Source organism: Canis lupus, chromosome 8 (genome assembly GCF_003254725.2).
Source record: "Canis lupus dingo isolate Sandy chromosome 8, ASM325472v2, whole genome shotgun sequence".
NCBI lineage: Eukaryota > Metazoa > Chordata > Mammalia > Carnivora > Canidae > Canis > Canis lupus.
Window position 1 is genome coordinate 70425092 of NC_064250.1, and position 15548 is coordinate 70440639.

The following is a 15548-nucleotide window of genomic DNA, read 5'->3' on the forward strand; positions in this document are numbered from 1 at the left end:
CCAGCAACTTGATTTTAGCCCAGTGCAACTCATTTCAGACTTCTGACCTCCAGAATTCTAAGACAATAAATTTGTATTGCTTGAAGCCACTGAGTTTCTGACAATTTATTACAGCAGCAATAAAAAACTAAAACACACATACACATGTATGCTCATCTACATACAGAAGGAACTAGAAGAAACATAAAGTATCAACAGTGGTCACCTCAGGGGAGGAAATCTAAATGGCTGGGGATAGGAGCAAAAAGGAGACCCATTTTTCACCATATAACCATCTATGCTTTTTTTAGGTTATACTTTGTATTTGTATTCTGGGTTTTTTTAAAGTGATTAATTAAAAACAATTTAAGGGATAATAGAATATTTTTCTTATGGTTCCTTTAAGGAAAATGGATTATGAAATTAAAAAGCATTTTAATATCATCTTAAAGCAAATGGCAATCTATGAAATAAAAATAATTTATGAGATGATTTAAAATAACAAAACAGGGCAGCCCCAGTGGCTCAGTGGTTTGATGCCGCCTTCAGTCCCGGGTGTGAGCCTGGAGTCCCAGGATGAAGTCTCATGTCGGGCTTCCTCCTTGGAGCCTGTTTTTCTCTCTGTCTCTCATGAATAAATAAATAAAATCTTTTTTGAAAAAATAAAATAATAAAAAAATAAAATAAAACATAGGATACCACTTCATACCCACTAAAATGGCTAGAATCAAACAAGTGTTGGTGAGGGACACCTGGGTGGCTCAGTGGTTGAAGGTCTGCCTTTGGCTCAGGGTGTGATCCTGGGGTCCTCGAATCAGTCCCGCAATGGGCTCCCAACAGGGAGCCTGCTCTCCCTCTGCCTGTGTCTCTGCCTCCCTCTCTCAGTGTTTCTCATGAATGGATAAATAAAATCTTTAAAAAAAAAAAAAAAAGTTTTGGCGGGGATGTGGAGAAGGGAGAACTCTGGCACACTGCGTGGAAATGTAAAATGGGGCAGCCACTGTGGAAAACAGTTTAGAAATTCTTCAAGATGTTAAACAGAATTGCTATATGACCCAGCAATTCTACTTCTCAAGAGAAATGAACATTTATGTCCAAACAAGAACCTGTACACAAATTCTCACAGAAGCATTATTCATAATAGCCAAAGATGGAAGTGACCAACTCAAATGTCCATCACCTAACAAATGGATAAACAAAATATGGTCTATCCACAGAGTGTAGTATTATTCAGCCATAGAAAGGAATGACATCCTGACACAAGCTACATTATGGATGAACCTTGAAAACATGATAAGAGAAGTCAGACACAAAAGGCCATTTATATGAAATGATGAGAAGAGGCAAATCCATACACACAGAGAATAGATTAGTGGCTGCCTGGGTTGGGTAGGTGGGGAGGATGGAGAGTGACTGCTAACGAGTACAGATGCTTTCTGGGAATGATGAAAACGTTTTAACAGATTATCATGACAGTCATTGCACAATGCAGTAAAAAACACCTAAAATCATTGAGTTGCAGACTATTTTTTTTAAGATTCTTTTTTTTTTATTGTATTTATTTGAGAGAGCATGCGTGTGAGAGCAGGAGGGGGCAGGGACAGAGAGGGATGCAGACTCCCCACTGAGCAGGAAGCCAGATGTGGGGCTCAATCCCAGACCCTGAGATCACAACCCAAGCTGAAGGCAGATACCCAACCGGCTGAGCCACCCAGGTGCCCCATTTTTAAAAGATTCTATTTATTTATTCATGAGAGACATACACAGAGAGAGGCAGAGACATAGGCAGAGGGAGAATCAGGTTCCCTGCAGGGAGCCCAATGCGGGACTCGATCCCAGGACTCCAGGATCACGCCCTGAGCCAAAGGCAGATCCTCAACTGCTGAGCCACCCAGGCATCCCAGAGTTGTAGACTTGAAATGGGTGAACTTTATAGTACGTAAATTATACCTCAGTAAAGATATTAAAACAGATAAGTCTGTGGCCTTAGAAGCCAGAACAGTGGTTCCTCTTGGGAGGTGGTGTTATTGGAACAAACCCAGGGAACTGCCAGGATACTGGTAATGCTGTTTCCGATCTTGGAGCAAGTTACATGGACATGCTCACTTTATATATATAAGTGGACCCACAGTTCAAACCTGTGTTGTTGAAAGGTCAACTTGGTCCTGGCATTATATTACCCAAGACAGAAACAAACAAACAACAACCACAAAAACAAAGAAAGCTTCGGCAATGGAGTATTATGAATTTAGTATTAAGACTATTCCATTAGTACACAAGGAAATCTGTATATGATAAGCTGGTCTGCAGCAAAGACCATGACAGCAGCCAAGTCTCGTGACTGATCTGCATTACAAGAAAAGTAGGGGCGACTGGGTGGTTCAGTCAGTTAAGCATCTGAATCTTGATTTTTTTTTTTATTTAAAGATTATTTATTTATTTATTCATGAGAGAGACACAGAGAGGCAGAGACACAGGCAGAGGGAGAAGCAGGCTCCATGCAGGGAGCCCAACATGGGACTCAATCCCAGGATCATGCCCTGGGCTGAAGGTGGCGCTAAACTGCTGAGCCACCCGGCTGCCCTGAATCTTGATCTTGTCTCAGGTCATGAGTTTGAGCCCCATGTTGGGCTCCACACTGGGTGTGGAGCCTAATTAAAAAAAAAAGAAAAGAAAAGAAAGAAAAGGATGGGCTATCAGACCAGGAAGGGCCTCCCTGCGTAACATCAGCAGGGAGAACTACCTGTGCTGAGTCTTCAGACTAGCACTTTCCAAATTGGGTTCCACAAAACCTAATGAGTATTCCACAAAAGAGGGTTCCAAGAGCAACTATATTTAGGAGATGCAGGGTAAAATAAGGAGAACCATGTTTAACAGCAAAATTCCTGAGTGCCTTCCCTTGAGTATGTGGTGAGTCTTCAGGGTAAGGAAGGGCAGTTGGGAGGGGTGTGGGATGCATAACCAGGCCTGTCTCCAAAGAAAACGTTAACATCTCCCAGGGCTGGTTAGGATCCCCAAACTGAAGATCTGTAAACAAAATTATTAGAATTCCTCTTGTCCTCTTGTACTTCTCTGAACAAAAAATTAAGCAATCTAGCTCCCAGCAAGGCAAGATTTCAAATCTATGCACTGGGGAAGAGGGTATCTATGTTGTCAGCTCCCAGTAAAAACCCTGGGTCTCTAATGTGCTTCCCTGATTGAAAACATTTTACACCTCTTGTCACAATGTATTGCTGGAGGATTAAGCAAATTCTGTGCGATTCCATTGGGAGAGAACTTGGAAGCTTGTGCCTTGACACTAATTTTGGGTCCTTTTCTTTTATAAAAGAGAGGAAGAGCCACATACTTGTGTTTAGATAATATTAAAGGTCAGATTAGGGACACCTGGGTGGTGCAGTTCGTTAAGCATCTGACTCTTGGTTTTGGCTGATCTCAGGGTCGTGGGACCGAGACCCATATCAGGCTCTGCACTTAGCTCAGAGTCTGCTTCAGATTCTCTCTCCCTCTCCCGCTCATGCTTTCCTTCTAAAATAAAAATAAAATATTTAAAAACTAAAGGTCAAATTAATAAATTCCTGTGTATATTATTAAATACATGGTGCTTTAGTTTCTAACCTCCTACGACTCACCCAGTGGGCCTTAAAGCATGTCTTTCCCTCATTCTGTGTGTCCCCTGTCCTCTGTTACAGAACAGCTCACGTTCCACTTTGCATTGCTCCCAGGGAGGCCATAAGTCCCTTAGAGGAAAGGTCTCCAATCTGTTCTCTTTGTGCCCTGTACATAATCAACAAATGAATCAGAGAAAATGCCTGGTCATGTGCCTCTTAATCTAATATTCCTATGGTCTCCTGTACACATACAATGGGAGGAACTTCCCTGACAAGAGAATCACAAACTTATTACTATTGACTAATTGGCAACCAATCCTTTTCTATTCATCTCCATCTTTAAATGCTGAGTAGCCCTAAGGTACCAGGGTGGTGAACTTGGTTAAGCACTGGACTCTTCGTCTTGGCTCAGGAGTCAGGGTCACAATCTCAGGGTCGTAGGATCTGGCCCTAGGTTGGACTCTGCACTCAGCAGAGTCTGCTAAAATCTCTCTCTCTCTCTCTGCCCCTCACCTCCCCCTGCCCTATCCAAGCATATGCGTGCTCTCTCTCACTCACTCACTCTCTCTCACACAAATAAATAAATCTTTGAATACTCCAATTATATTGAAAGAGACCTCTTGTCCCTCAGGTTATCTCCTTTCCTAAGTCAGACCATCCATCTAAATGCAACAGTAAGGCGAAAGGGATAAATAAAAGCTTTAGAGTCCTCTAATAAGCTGTCCTTTAGGATATGTTTTTCCCAATTACATGCCAAGAAATGATGCATAAGGTGAATTCAGCCTCACTTACAATCAGGTCCCAGGAAACATTAAAGCAAACAAAACCAACCTAGGCAATCATAGCTATCTATCATTGTTGTGCAGTTACTACATGTCAAGCACCATTTTAAAAAATAAACTTTTGGGGCAGCCCCGGTGGCTCAGCGGTTTAGCGCCGCCTGCAGACCAGGGTGTGACCCTGGAGACCCAGGATTGAGTCCGGGATCGAGTCCCACGTCAGGCTCCCTGCATGGAGCCTGCTTCTCCCTCTGCCTGTGTCTCTGCCTCTCTGTCTCTCTCATGAATAAATAAATAAAATCTTTAAAAAAAATAAACTTTTAACTTTAGAATAGTTTTAGAGTTACAGAAAAATTGTACAGATAATATAGAAATTACCATATACTTCATATGCGGTTTCACCTACTATTAACATCTTACATTTGTCACAATTAATGAACCCATATTGAGACATTATTATTTTTTTAAGATTTTATTGTGTCAGTTCCTTACACTTTCCTTGTTTTGTGACATCAACAGTTTTGAAGAGTACTAGTCAGGTATTTTCTAAGATGTCCTTCTACTGGAATCTGTCTCTTCTTCATCATTAGTTTTGGGTTATGGGTTTGGGGAAGAAGATCACAGCACTACAATGCCATACTGGCACATCTTAACTAGGGCCCATACTATCAGCATGGCTTGTCACCACTGATGATGATCCATCACCACCAGGCTGAGGTCTTGCTTGTCAGGTTTTTCCTCTGTAAAGTGACTCTTTCTCCCCACCCCATTCTAGCCTGTACCCTTTGGGAAAAGTCACTACACATATCCTACACATAGAGAGGGAAATAATGTTCTTCTCTGTGAGGATGGAGCATCTACATTAATTATTTGGAATTCTTCTACATGGGAAGTTACTCTATTCTCATTTATTTAATCATTTACATTAGTATGGACCTATGGATATTTATTTCATACTTTGGGATTATCCAATACTATTTTATTTTAAATTAAATAATTCCAGCTTTGGCCACCTAGGAGCTCATTCAGTTGGTTCCTGTGTCCCTTTGATATGCCCCATCTTTGGGTTTATTTTTGAGTATTTTCTTACTTCCTGGTATTACAAAATCCTATGTATATCCTGTCTCAGTCCTAGGATCAGCCGTTTCTCCAAGAAGTCCTGATGTGTTTTACAGGAGAACGGTATTTATTAAACACCAAGCTCTGAGTATTAGTCGTCAGGCACCATTTACACTTAATCACCTCAACAATCCCATGCAATAGGGTACCCCATTAATCCTCTCTCACAAGTGAGGTTAAGTAGCCTGCCCAAGGTCACATCAATGAACAATAGAGCAGGGCTTTCTTTAAAAGCAAGGAATCTGACTCCAGAAGCCATTTCCTGGCTACACTGCCACTACTGTTCCCCATAAGCAGAACACTGCCAAGGGGATGCAGATGAAGTCACATCAATGCACTTTAAGAGCATTGACCTTGGCAACAGATTCTTTACAAGATTACTGGCTCAGCTAACAAGGTCCATGAGAAAGGCAGAATTTGGGAACACCACAATATAGGGGCACATTCTCTGGTGTGAGGAACAGTAAAAACACAAATTCCAGTTGTTAGTAGCCTAACCCTTACCAGAGTACTGTTTGGTCTCTCCTTATGTGGTTTTCAAACTCCTAAAGCAGTCAGTCCATCAAGCAATCTGGTCACTCAGTATTCCATGATGTGGCCTACACTGAGCTGTAACTTCATGCCCCTTACAAAATTAGATAGTTGTTTGTTTTTTAAGATTTTATTTATTTATTCATGAGAGACCTAGAGAGAAGCATAGACATAGGCAGAAGGAGAAGCAGGAGCCCTGCAGGGAGCTGGATGTGGGGCTTGATCCCAGAACCCTGGGATCACAACCTGGGCCAAAGGCAGACACTCAACCACTGAGCCCCCAGGATAGTTTAACAAAGTGAGAACAACCAACTCTTAAAACTCCTTAAAGCACATCCACTAGAACGTCTAAAATTTAAAAGGCTGAAAATGCCAAGTGTTAGTGAAGATGTGGACTCAACAGATCTTTCATACGTGGATAATGGGGATAAAAAATGGTATAGCCACTTTAGAAACAGTTTGGAGGTTTCTTAGATAGTTAAGTATGCATTTAACATACATACAATCCAGGAGGAGTGCCTGGGTAGCTCAGTTGGTTAAGCATCTGCTTTCTGCTTGGATTGTGATCTTCAGGTCCTGGCATCAAGCCCCATGTCAGGCTCCCAGCTCAGTGGGGAGTCTGCTTCTCCCTCTCCCTTTGCCTCTTCAGCCCTACTTGTGCTCTGTCTTTCAAATGAATAAAACTTTTTTTAAATCTTAAAAAAAAAAATACAATCAGGGGATCCCTGGGTGGCTCAATAGTTTAGCGCCTGCTTTTGGCCCAGGGCGCGATCGAGTCCCATGTCGGGCTCCCGGCATGGAGCCTGTTTCTCCCTCCTCCTGTGTCTCTGCCTCTCTCTCTCTCTCTCTATGTCTATCATAAATAAATAAATAAATAAATAAATAAATAAATAAATAAATAAATAAATCTTAAAAAAAAAATACAATCAGCAATTCCAGTCCTAGGAATCTACCCTAGAAAAATGAAAACATATATACATGCAAAGACTTCTACATGAGAATGTTCACAGCAGCATTATTAACAACAGCCAAAAAAATGGAAACAACCTTCATATCCACTAATTGATGAATGGATAAACAAACTGTGGTATATTCATACAACAGAATACATACAATTTAATACTGAATTACATTCAGTAATAAAAATGACCAAACTATTGACATATGCCACTATACGCAGGAACCTCAAAAACATCATGCTAAAAATGAAAGAAGCCAGGTTTAAAAGGCCATATACATTTATAAATACATTTATGACACTTCATTTATATGTAATTTTAGAAAAGGCAATATTTTAGCAATAGAAAGCATAGTAATGATCCATGGAGGCAGGAGTAGGGGAAGGAGATTGATTGTAAAGGGGCACAAGGGAACTTGTGGCCTGTGATAGAAGCATTCTACATCCTGATTGTGGAGGTGAGACACTATTATCTACATTTGCTGAAAATCATCGAACTGTACACTTAAAATAGGTGAATTTTATTGTGTGGAAATTATACCTCAAAAGAGTTGTTTAAATTGGGAGACTTCACATTTAAAAATTCAAGTCAGATCCTTGCTCTACAACACATTTAAATATTGGTTAATATTGGTAAAAGGTTGAATGTAAAAGTCACAGTAAAAGAAAATGCATTTGTATATTCACCAGCCCATTAGACAGGGATGGCTTTTTAACACTGAAGTTCAATGAATTCACAAAGAAGGAAGATCTAGAGGCGAGCCTACCCACACATTTAATATGCCTATATCAAAAATTTAACAAAGTGTAAAGGCAAAGAACTTTTTTTTTTTTTAAGATTTTACTCATTTATTCATGAGAGACACAAAGAGAGAGAGAGGAAAAGACATAGGCAGAGGGAGAAGCAGGTTCCACGCAGGGAGCCCAATGTGGGACTCGATCCCGGGACCCCAGGATCACACCCCAGGCCAATCACACCTCAGATGCTAAACTGCTGAGCCACCTAGGGATCCCCGGCAAAGAACTTTCTGAGAAAGTATTTGCAACAAATATAAGGACAGCTAATATATTTAATTATGAAGACAACTTACAAATACATAAGTTAAAATACTAGTATCTCTCAAAGAAAATGGACAAAAGGGCATAAGACGATTCACTTAAGAGATAAAAATATCCAGTAGGTAAAACTACTGGCACTTAATGGAATACAAAAAGAGCTGCCTTTTTTCGTTTAATCCATCTATCAAACTGGCAACGGTCTGCAACATGTGTATTCCACCTAGGACAAGGTTGTGGTGAGACAGTGGCCATGTGACATGGCACATCTAATGGGGAAATGAGAGGTGCACAGCGAGAGCACTGAGAACACCTGCTACCTTCCCTGGTGATGACAGGCTTCCTGGGGAAAGGGGCTACGGCAGATTCTCACTTTCTGATTAATCATTCTGTATTGTGTGAATATTCTCAGTGAACATAAATTACTTGTTTAAGTAGGAAAATGATATTAGAAAGAAAAGAGCTCATATCCTTCAGCTCAGCAATTACACATCCAGGTTTCTATCCCAACGATACCAACAGAGACACAAACAAAATTTATAGACAGTGATGTTCATCACAGTACCACGACAGCAAGAACGCTAAAAACTTAAGTATCTAATATCAAGGAATGATCTAATAATAATTTCAGCAACATGCTGAAATATTATGTAGCCATTAAAAACAATTTTTTCAAATACTATTTAATGATATAAGAAAATATTCAGCCATAATTTAATATTAAGTGAAAAAAGATGGTAACAATCATACAAATACATATACATCAAGAATGGATATAAATACGTAAAAAATTGTTTTTAAAGATTTACTTATTATTTTAGAGACAAAAGAGTGAGAGAGAGCACGAGTGGTAGGTACAGAGGGAGAGGGAAGCAGAACTTAAGCAGACTGCACTGAGTACAAAGCTGGACATGGATTTCAATCCCAAGACCCTGAGATCGTGACCTGAGCTGAAACCAAGAGTTTCAGTTTCTACCCAGGCACTCCCATAAAATATTTTTTAAAGATTTATTAAGGGACACCTGGGTGGCTCAGTGGTTGGGCGTCTGCCTTCGGCTCGGGGTGTGATCTTGGGGTTCCAGGATCGAGTCCCACGTCAGGTTGACTCTATGGAGCCTGCTTCTCCCTCTGCCTATGTCTCTGCCTCTTTCTGTGTCTCTCATGAATAAACAAAATCTTTTAAAAAAATATTTATTAAGAGAGAGAGAATAAGTACACTGGGCAGGGGGGTGAGGGGCAGAGGGAGAGAGAGAATCTCAAGCAGTCTCCTAAAATGGAGCCTGACGCAGGGCTCGATCTCATCACCAACAGAATCACAACCTGATCAGATATTAAGAGGTGGACACTTAACCACCCCAAAGCTCCAAAATATCCAAAATATTTTAAAGTATCTATGTCTGGATGGGATCAGTGATGATTTGAATTCTCTTCATTATTCTTGTCTATATTTTTCAGTGTTCACAATAAATGTATATTACTTTAAGTGTGTCTGGGTATAAGCATTCTCAAGGACTTTAAGAAATCAGTAAACTTATTGGGTAACCAACAGAAATGGCTCAAAATGGCCTCAAAATGAACTGTCTTGATACTATAATAGCAGTTTAAAGGGAGACAAAGTTCATGGGAAGGATGAAAGTCAGTTACCGAAAGTTGGGCTGTGGACTGAGGAATTCAATTTGAGAAGGGAAGAAGGGAAATTTTACACAACAAATCTCAATTTGTATTTCACCACAGACAAGTTAAACAGACTTACTAAAAATAAATAAAAACAAATAAATAAATAAATAAATAAATAGACTTACTTTAAAAACAAAAACAAAACAAAACAAAACCAGTCAACTGTACACTTTAAAGTAGTTTAAGCACAAACTCCAGGGATCCCTGGGTGGCTCAGTGGTTGAGCGCCTGCCTTTCACTCAGGCTGCGATCCTAGAGTCCTGGGATCAAGTCCTGCACTGGGCTCCCAGAAGAGTCTGCCTATGTCTCTGCCTCTCTCTCTCTCTCTCTCTCTCTTTCTCTCTCTGCATCTCTCATGAACAAACAAATAACATCTTAAAAAAAAAAAAAAAGTACAGGGCAGCCCCGGTGGCGCAGCGGTTTAGCGCCGCCTGCAGCCCAGGGTATGATCCCGGGAACCCGGGATCAAGTCCGCACTGGGCTCCCTGCAGGGAGCCTGCTTCTCCCTCTGCCTGTGTCTCTGCCTCTCTCTCTCTGTGTTGCTAATGAATAAATAAATTAAAATCTTAAAAAAAAAAAAAAAGTACAAACACTGACTGTGAGCCAACATCCCTGGGTGGCTCCAGACAACACAAAGAGCATGTGACAAATGGAACCCGTGGCTCTGGAAATGGCCACGGTAGATAAAGGGTCTCTTATTTACCCTATGACTCTTTCAAGTATAAAACAAGAATGAAAGGCAAGGGAGAGAAAGAGAAACACCCTTAGGACAAAACACCTAGGAAAAGGTTTTTCCCATTCTCTCCAACAGAATCTGGTAGGTTTCCACAAGCCTTTCAAGTTGCATGAAGAACACTAACAAGTACACAAAGCATAACACAAAGCTATGAAGGGTACAGAGCTGTACTAGTAAAAAAAAAAAATCCTACCCCACATTACAGGGAATATATTCAAAATAAACAATCACCAAACCCACCCCCCAAACCACCCAGACTCAAGGACAGAGAAGAGTTTAATAAGATAGCTGTATGAAAGGATAGAAAGACGAAGGTAAATGAGACTGTCTGCATTAAGATTCTATTCATTTTTATTAAATCAAGTCTTGTGTAAGTGGAATTTAAACCTTACTTAATGCATGAAAATGGAGGTCAAATTCACTTTTTGTGAAAAGGGACACTTGTAATGCTCAAATCCAAATATATGTGTTTAAGTAATGCTTCTAAATCTTAATCAAGGCAGGTGATAGGCAACAGCTATGGGGGCTTCACCAGTGGAGGGATGAAAAGAATTGGCAGAGGTTAATTACGGAATACAATTCTCAACTAGAGTTGGAAGGAAGAGGATTCAGCTTCTAATTTCCACTCTCTTTAAGAGATGAAGTAATTCAAACCAAATTACTAAAATAAGGTCAGGAACCTTCAATGAAGAGGGCTGTACCCAATTAATTACTTGATACCAAGTGAAGAAATTTGTGACTTGAATTACCAAACATCATGAAAAAACAAAAGGACATAAAATTATTCATAAACTCATAAAATTTTTTCATTTAACTTATACCCTTTAATGAAGTCCACTGCTAGGAATATAAGCCACTGATAAATGTGAAGAATTACTTAAGAAATGTGTTAAACATATTCATTGAAGAATCATCCTAGCAAGTTACAGTACGACATATTTAATAGAATTCCATTTAGTTTTGGGTATCTGTCTAAGGGACAAATACATATTCATGTATATATATACATATATATACACACACCTACATACATGTACATACACACATGTACACACAGAATGTGCACAGAAAATTCATGGGAGTGCATCTAAGAAAATATATCTTCTTTTTTTAAGATTTTATTCGAGAGAGAGTAAGAGTGTGCAAGCAGGTGGGGGGGAGGGCGGGGAGGCAGAAGGAGAGAGAGAGAATCTCCAGCAGACTCCCCACTGGACACAGAGCCTGATATGGGGCTCAATCCCATGACCCTGAGGTCATGACCCTAGCCGAAAAGGAGTCAGATGCTTAACTGACTGAGCCCCCCAAATGCCCCACATCCAAGAAAATGTTAACCAGGATTGACTGTTGAGTAGGGGAGAGTCCTGAAAATAACTTAAAACCTTTCACTGTTTCAATTTATTACAAAGCAGTATTACTTTTACTGACTTTGTTTTAAAGAGAAAAAGTTGCTAGTTGATGCATCTATTTATAAAAGCAGAAGATGAGATGAGCACTAGGGAGAGAGAATTAAGATGATCTGAGGTACCTTGCAATTTTGATTCTATAAAAATACATTTAGGAGAGACACAAAGCTTAAATTTCTGCAATGACAACAGATAATTTTAAAAATTCCCCCCAAAAAAATAAAAAATAAAATAAAAATTCCCTGTGATATAATAGGAAACTGTGATGTCTTCAGAACGTGCAGGATTTTTTCTCTTTTCATAGGTATATTTTGAATAATCCATTAAAAAGTTCATAAAGTAAAATGCTGGCACTCCCACTAGGTTAGATAAGGGTAAATTTTTTCAAAACAAGGATCTGACAGTCATTCTTTCCCCTTTTACACCCCTGCCTTCTATCCACTGGGATAGCGAATAATAATTCATTTATAATTTACCACTTACCAGATGCTATGCTATGAGCTTTACATAGTTGATCTCATTTAATATTTGAAACAATCCTATAAAATAGGTATTATTATGCCTGTTTATTTTTTGAGAGGTAGGGGCAGAGGGAGAGAGAGAATCTTGAGCAGCCTCCACAATGCACAGCTCAGAGTCTGGTGTCGGGCTGGATCTCACAATTCTGAGATCATGACTTGAGCCAAAATCAAGACTTGGATGCTTAACCAACTGAGCCACCCAGGAACCCTCTTATGCCTCTTTAAAACTGAGTGTGGAAGATTTTATTTTCTAAAGACAGCAGCTTCTAGATATCCCATCCCACACAGTCATCTTAGCGTGTGTCTTTGCCACTCCATCAAGAGGTGGGATCTACGTTCTCTACCCTCAAATCTGGGGAAGGTGGAAGAGACACTATGACATTTCAGATGCTAGATCAGAGAAGGTGATGCTGCTTCTACCTCACACCCCTGGAATGCTGATCCTCAGAACCCAAATGCCACCCTGTGAGGAAGGTCAAGCCATGTGGAGATGTAGTGTTCTGGCTGACAGCCCAAGCTCCGGTCCCAGGGGACAGCCAGCATCACTTGCCAGGCATGTGAGTGAGAAACTTTTGAGAGGACTACGAGTATATGAGAGACTCCAAGTAGGACCCACCTAATTGAGTCCAGACCACACACTGGACTATGAGAGAGAGATGAAGATGTTGTTATTTTAAGCCACTAAATTGTGGTGATTTGTTAGAACAATGAAGAAAATCCGTTTAAGAAAGGTCAGTAACCTGCAGGAGAGACTGCCATGTCTGCCTGGTTCTAAAGCCCATGCTCCTAACAATGTCACTCACTGTGTTTCTCCCTCCTCCCTACACCGCCAACAATGCAAAACAAAAAGGAGAAGGCGATCAATGATCAATACATTCCTAAACACTTAGGCATTGTCTAGAAAACAAAATAGAAAATACACGTAGAAAATACACGTAGAAGATAAAGCCCAACATGATAACCCAGCATTCCCGACCTGAGCCAAAGGCAGATGCTCAACCACTGAGCCACCCAGGCGCCCCTGACATTCTTATTTTCTTTTGGTAGATATTGTTTACATGATTATCTTTTCCATTAATGCACCCAAAGCTGTAATTAGAATACAAGGCCTACAAAAGGCTTTATGCTTTTATAGTGTGAACTTATGTACACATTTTTTTCACTGTGTTCCTTTTTTCAACACTGTATTTTGAAATTTTTTGAATCTACATGAAAGTTGCAAGAATTCATTGAATATTTATAAACCTTCCACTTAGAGGCACCATTTTGCCTTTTGTGTGCTTGCTCACTTGCGCTCTCTAAATTACGTACAGTATTTTCACTGAATCTTTTGAGAGTTGGTGGTAGACATCAGTATCTTACACCACTAATAATTCAGCAAGTATCTGCTACAAAAAAGGACGCTCTCCTACATCATCACAATACAGGTAATGTGTTGGCATAGTGCTGTTATTCAGAATGCAGCCTATATTTCAGATTTTTCCAGTTACCCCAGTAACATCCATTATAGGTGTTTTTATTTTTCCCAGGATCCTATCAAAAACCACAAAGGGCATTTTGTTGTCATATCTCTTTGGCCTCCTTTAATTTGGCAGTTTCCTGCCTTCTGTGCCTTTGACTTTTCAAAGAATTCAGGCCTTATGTTTTGCAGAATGTCCTTCAATTTGGATTTGTCTGATCGTTTTCTCATGATTAGTTTTAGATTAAATCTTTTCATCAAGAAATACGTCGGAGGTGATGTTATGTGCCTGTCAGTGTGTCCCATCTAGAGAGCCTGATGTCAGGGTGTCTCAGTTTTGTTGAAGTTAGGTCTGATCATTTGGTCATTCCCTTTATTCACCTTTGCCTCTTAGACCCTGCTCCTTTCCTAGAGGCAACTGCTCTTTTAGTTTCTTTTATGTCTCTATATATCTGTATTTATAAATGTGTATCTATCTCTATATATGAAAAAATATATAAATGTACATCTATCCCCCCCTTTTATTTTTATTTATTTTTAAAATATTGTATTTTGGGGTGCCTCGGTGGCTCAGTGGTTGAGCGTCTGCCTTCAGCCCAGGGTGTGATCCCGGAGACCCAGGATCGAGTGGGCATCGGGCTGGGCTCCCTGCATGGAGCCTGCTTCTCCCTCTGCCTGTGTCTCTGCCTCTGTGTGTGTGGGTGTCTCTCATGAATAAATAAATACAATCTTTAAAGAAAAAAATAAAATAAGAATGTCTTGCAAAGGGCAAATGAGATGAATTAATTCTTTTTTTTTAACATATCTTTCTTCCACAACATGCCATAATCAATTACCAATTAACGTTTAGGGTACAATGCAAATTGTACCCTGTAACTGTATCTAATCGAAATTAATCTTTTCACAGGGGGAGGGGAAAAAAAAAAGCCCACTCTAGTTGGTTGCATTTGAAGGGCCCATAATCCACAAACCCAAGCACAGGTAAATTTTTTTACCCGTCACATTTTCCAGGACGACCATCTCCTTTCCCAACTTCACAATTAACACTCATTTCACCAAAAGGTTGTCTCAAAATCCCTATTAAAAAGCCCTAAAAACACTACTGCTTGATCCAAAAATAAAAAATAAAAATAAATAAAATTAATTAATTAATTAAAAATTAAAAACAAACAAAAAAATAGCCCAGCTCTCCTCCCAATTGTTCCCTAAACCGATGTCACGAAAAGGCAGGAAGGCACACAGCAACCTGCCCAATGTTCAAGAATCTGAGCCTCAAAAACCAGCATTTTAAAACAAGACCCCCCAGACTCCTAACAAAACCTCGCCCTGAAATATGGGGGGGCGGGGCCTGGGGAGTCGCTGAGCCCCCGCCGCCCCCGCCCCGCCCGCCCCGAGCCCGGGGGCCGCCAGCGGCTCCGACCACCCAGGGAGGCGCGGGGTCCCTACCCGCCGCGGCCCCGGAATCGCCCAGCGGCCGCCTCGGCCCCTCCAGCCCCTCCCGGCCTCGCTCACTCTTCATCCTGGAGGCGGAAGCCGACGACAAGCCCTCGCCGAAACTGGACCGAGAAGAAAGGGGCAGAAAGGACGACCCCCTGACCCTGACTTCCACTCCTCTAAGGCAGGGTCCCTAACCCCGGACAGGAAGCGTTAGGATCCGGCCGCCATGTTGTATCCCTGTCGCCCTAGCAACCGTCGCGCCCCGGAGCGGCCGCCCGCGCGTGC

At 40.7% G+C, this 15548-nt stretch overlaps 1 protein-coding gene across 3 annotated transcripts in view; it reads right to left on the reverse strand.

The window, feature by feature from the left end:
• MOK (MOK protein kinase) overlaps positions 1-15536 on the reverse strand; it is a 60725-nt gene extending 45189 nt beyond the window's left edge. For 2 of the 3 annotated variants that reach the window (XR_003134971.3, XM_025443408.3), the window contains exon 1: positions 15273-15536. Coding sequence is in view for 2 of the 3 variants with exons in the window: in XM_025443408.3 (XP_025299193.3) it covers positions 15273-15345 (73 nt within the window). In the remaining variant the exon portion in view is untranslated. The remainder of the gene's footprint in view (positions 1-15272) is intronic. The other variant, XM_025443409.3, reaches the window with a different exon arrangement.
• Positions 15537-15548: the final 12 nt, after the last annotated feature.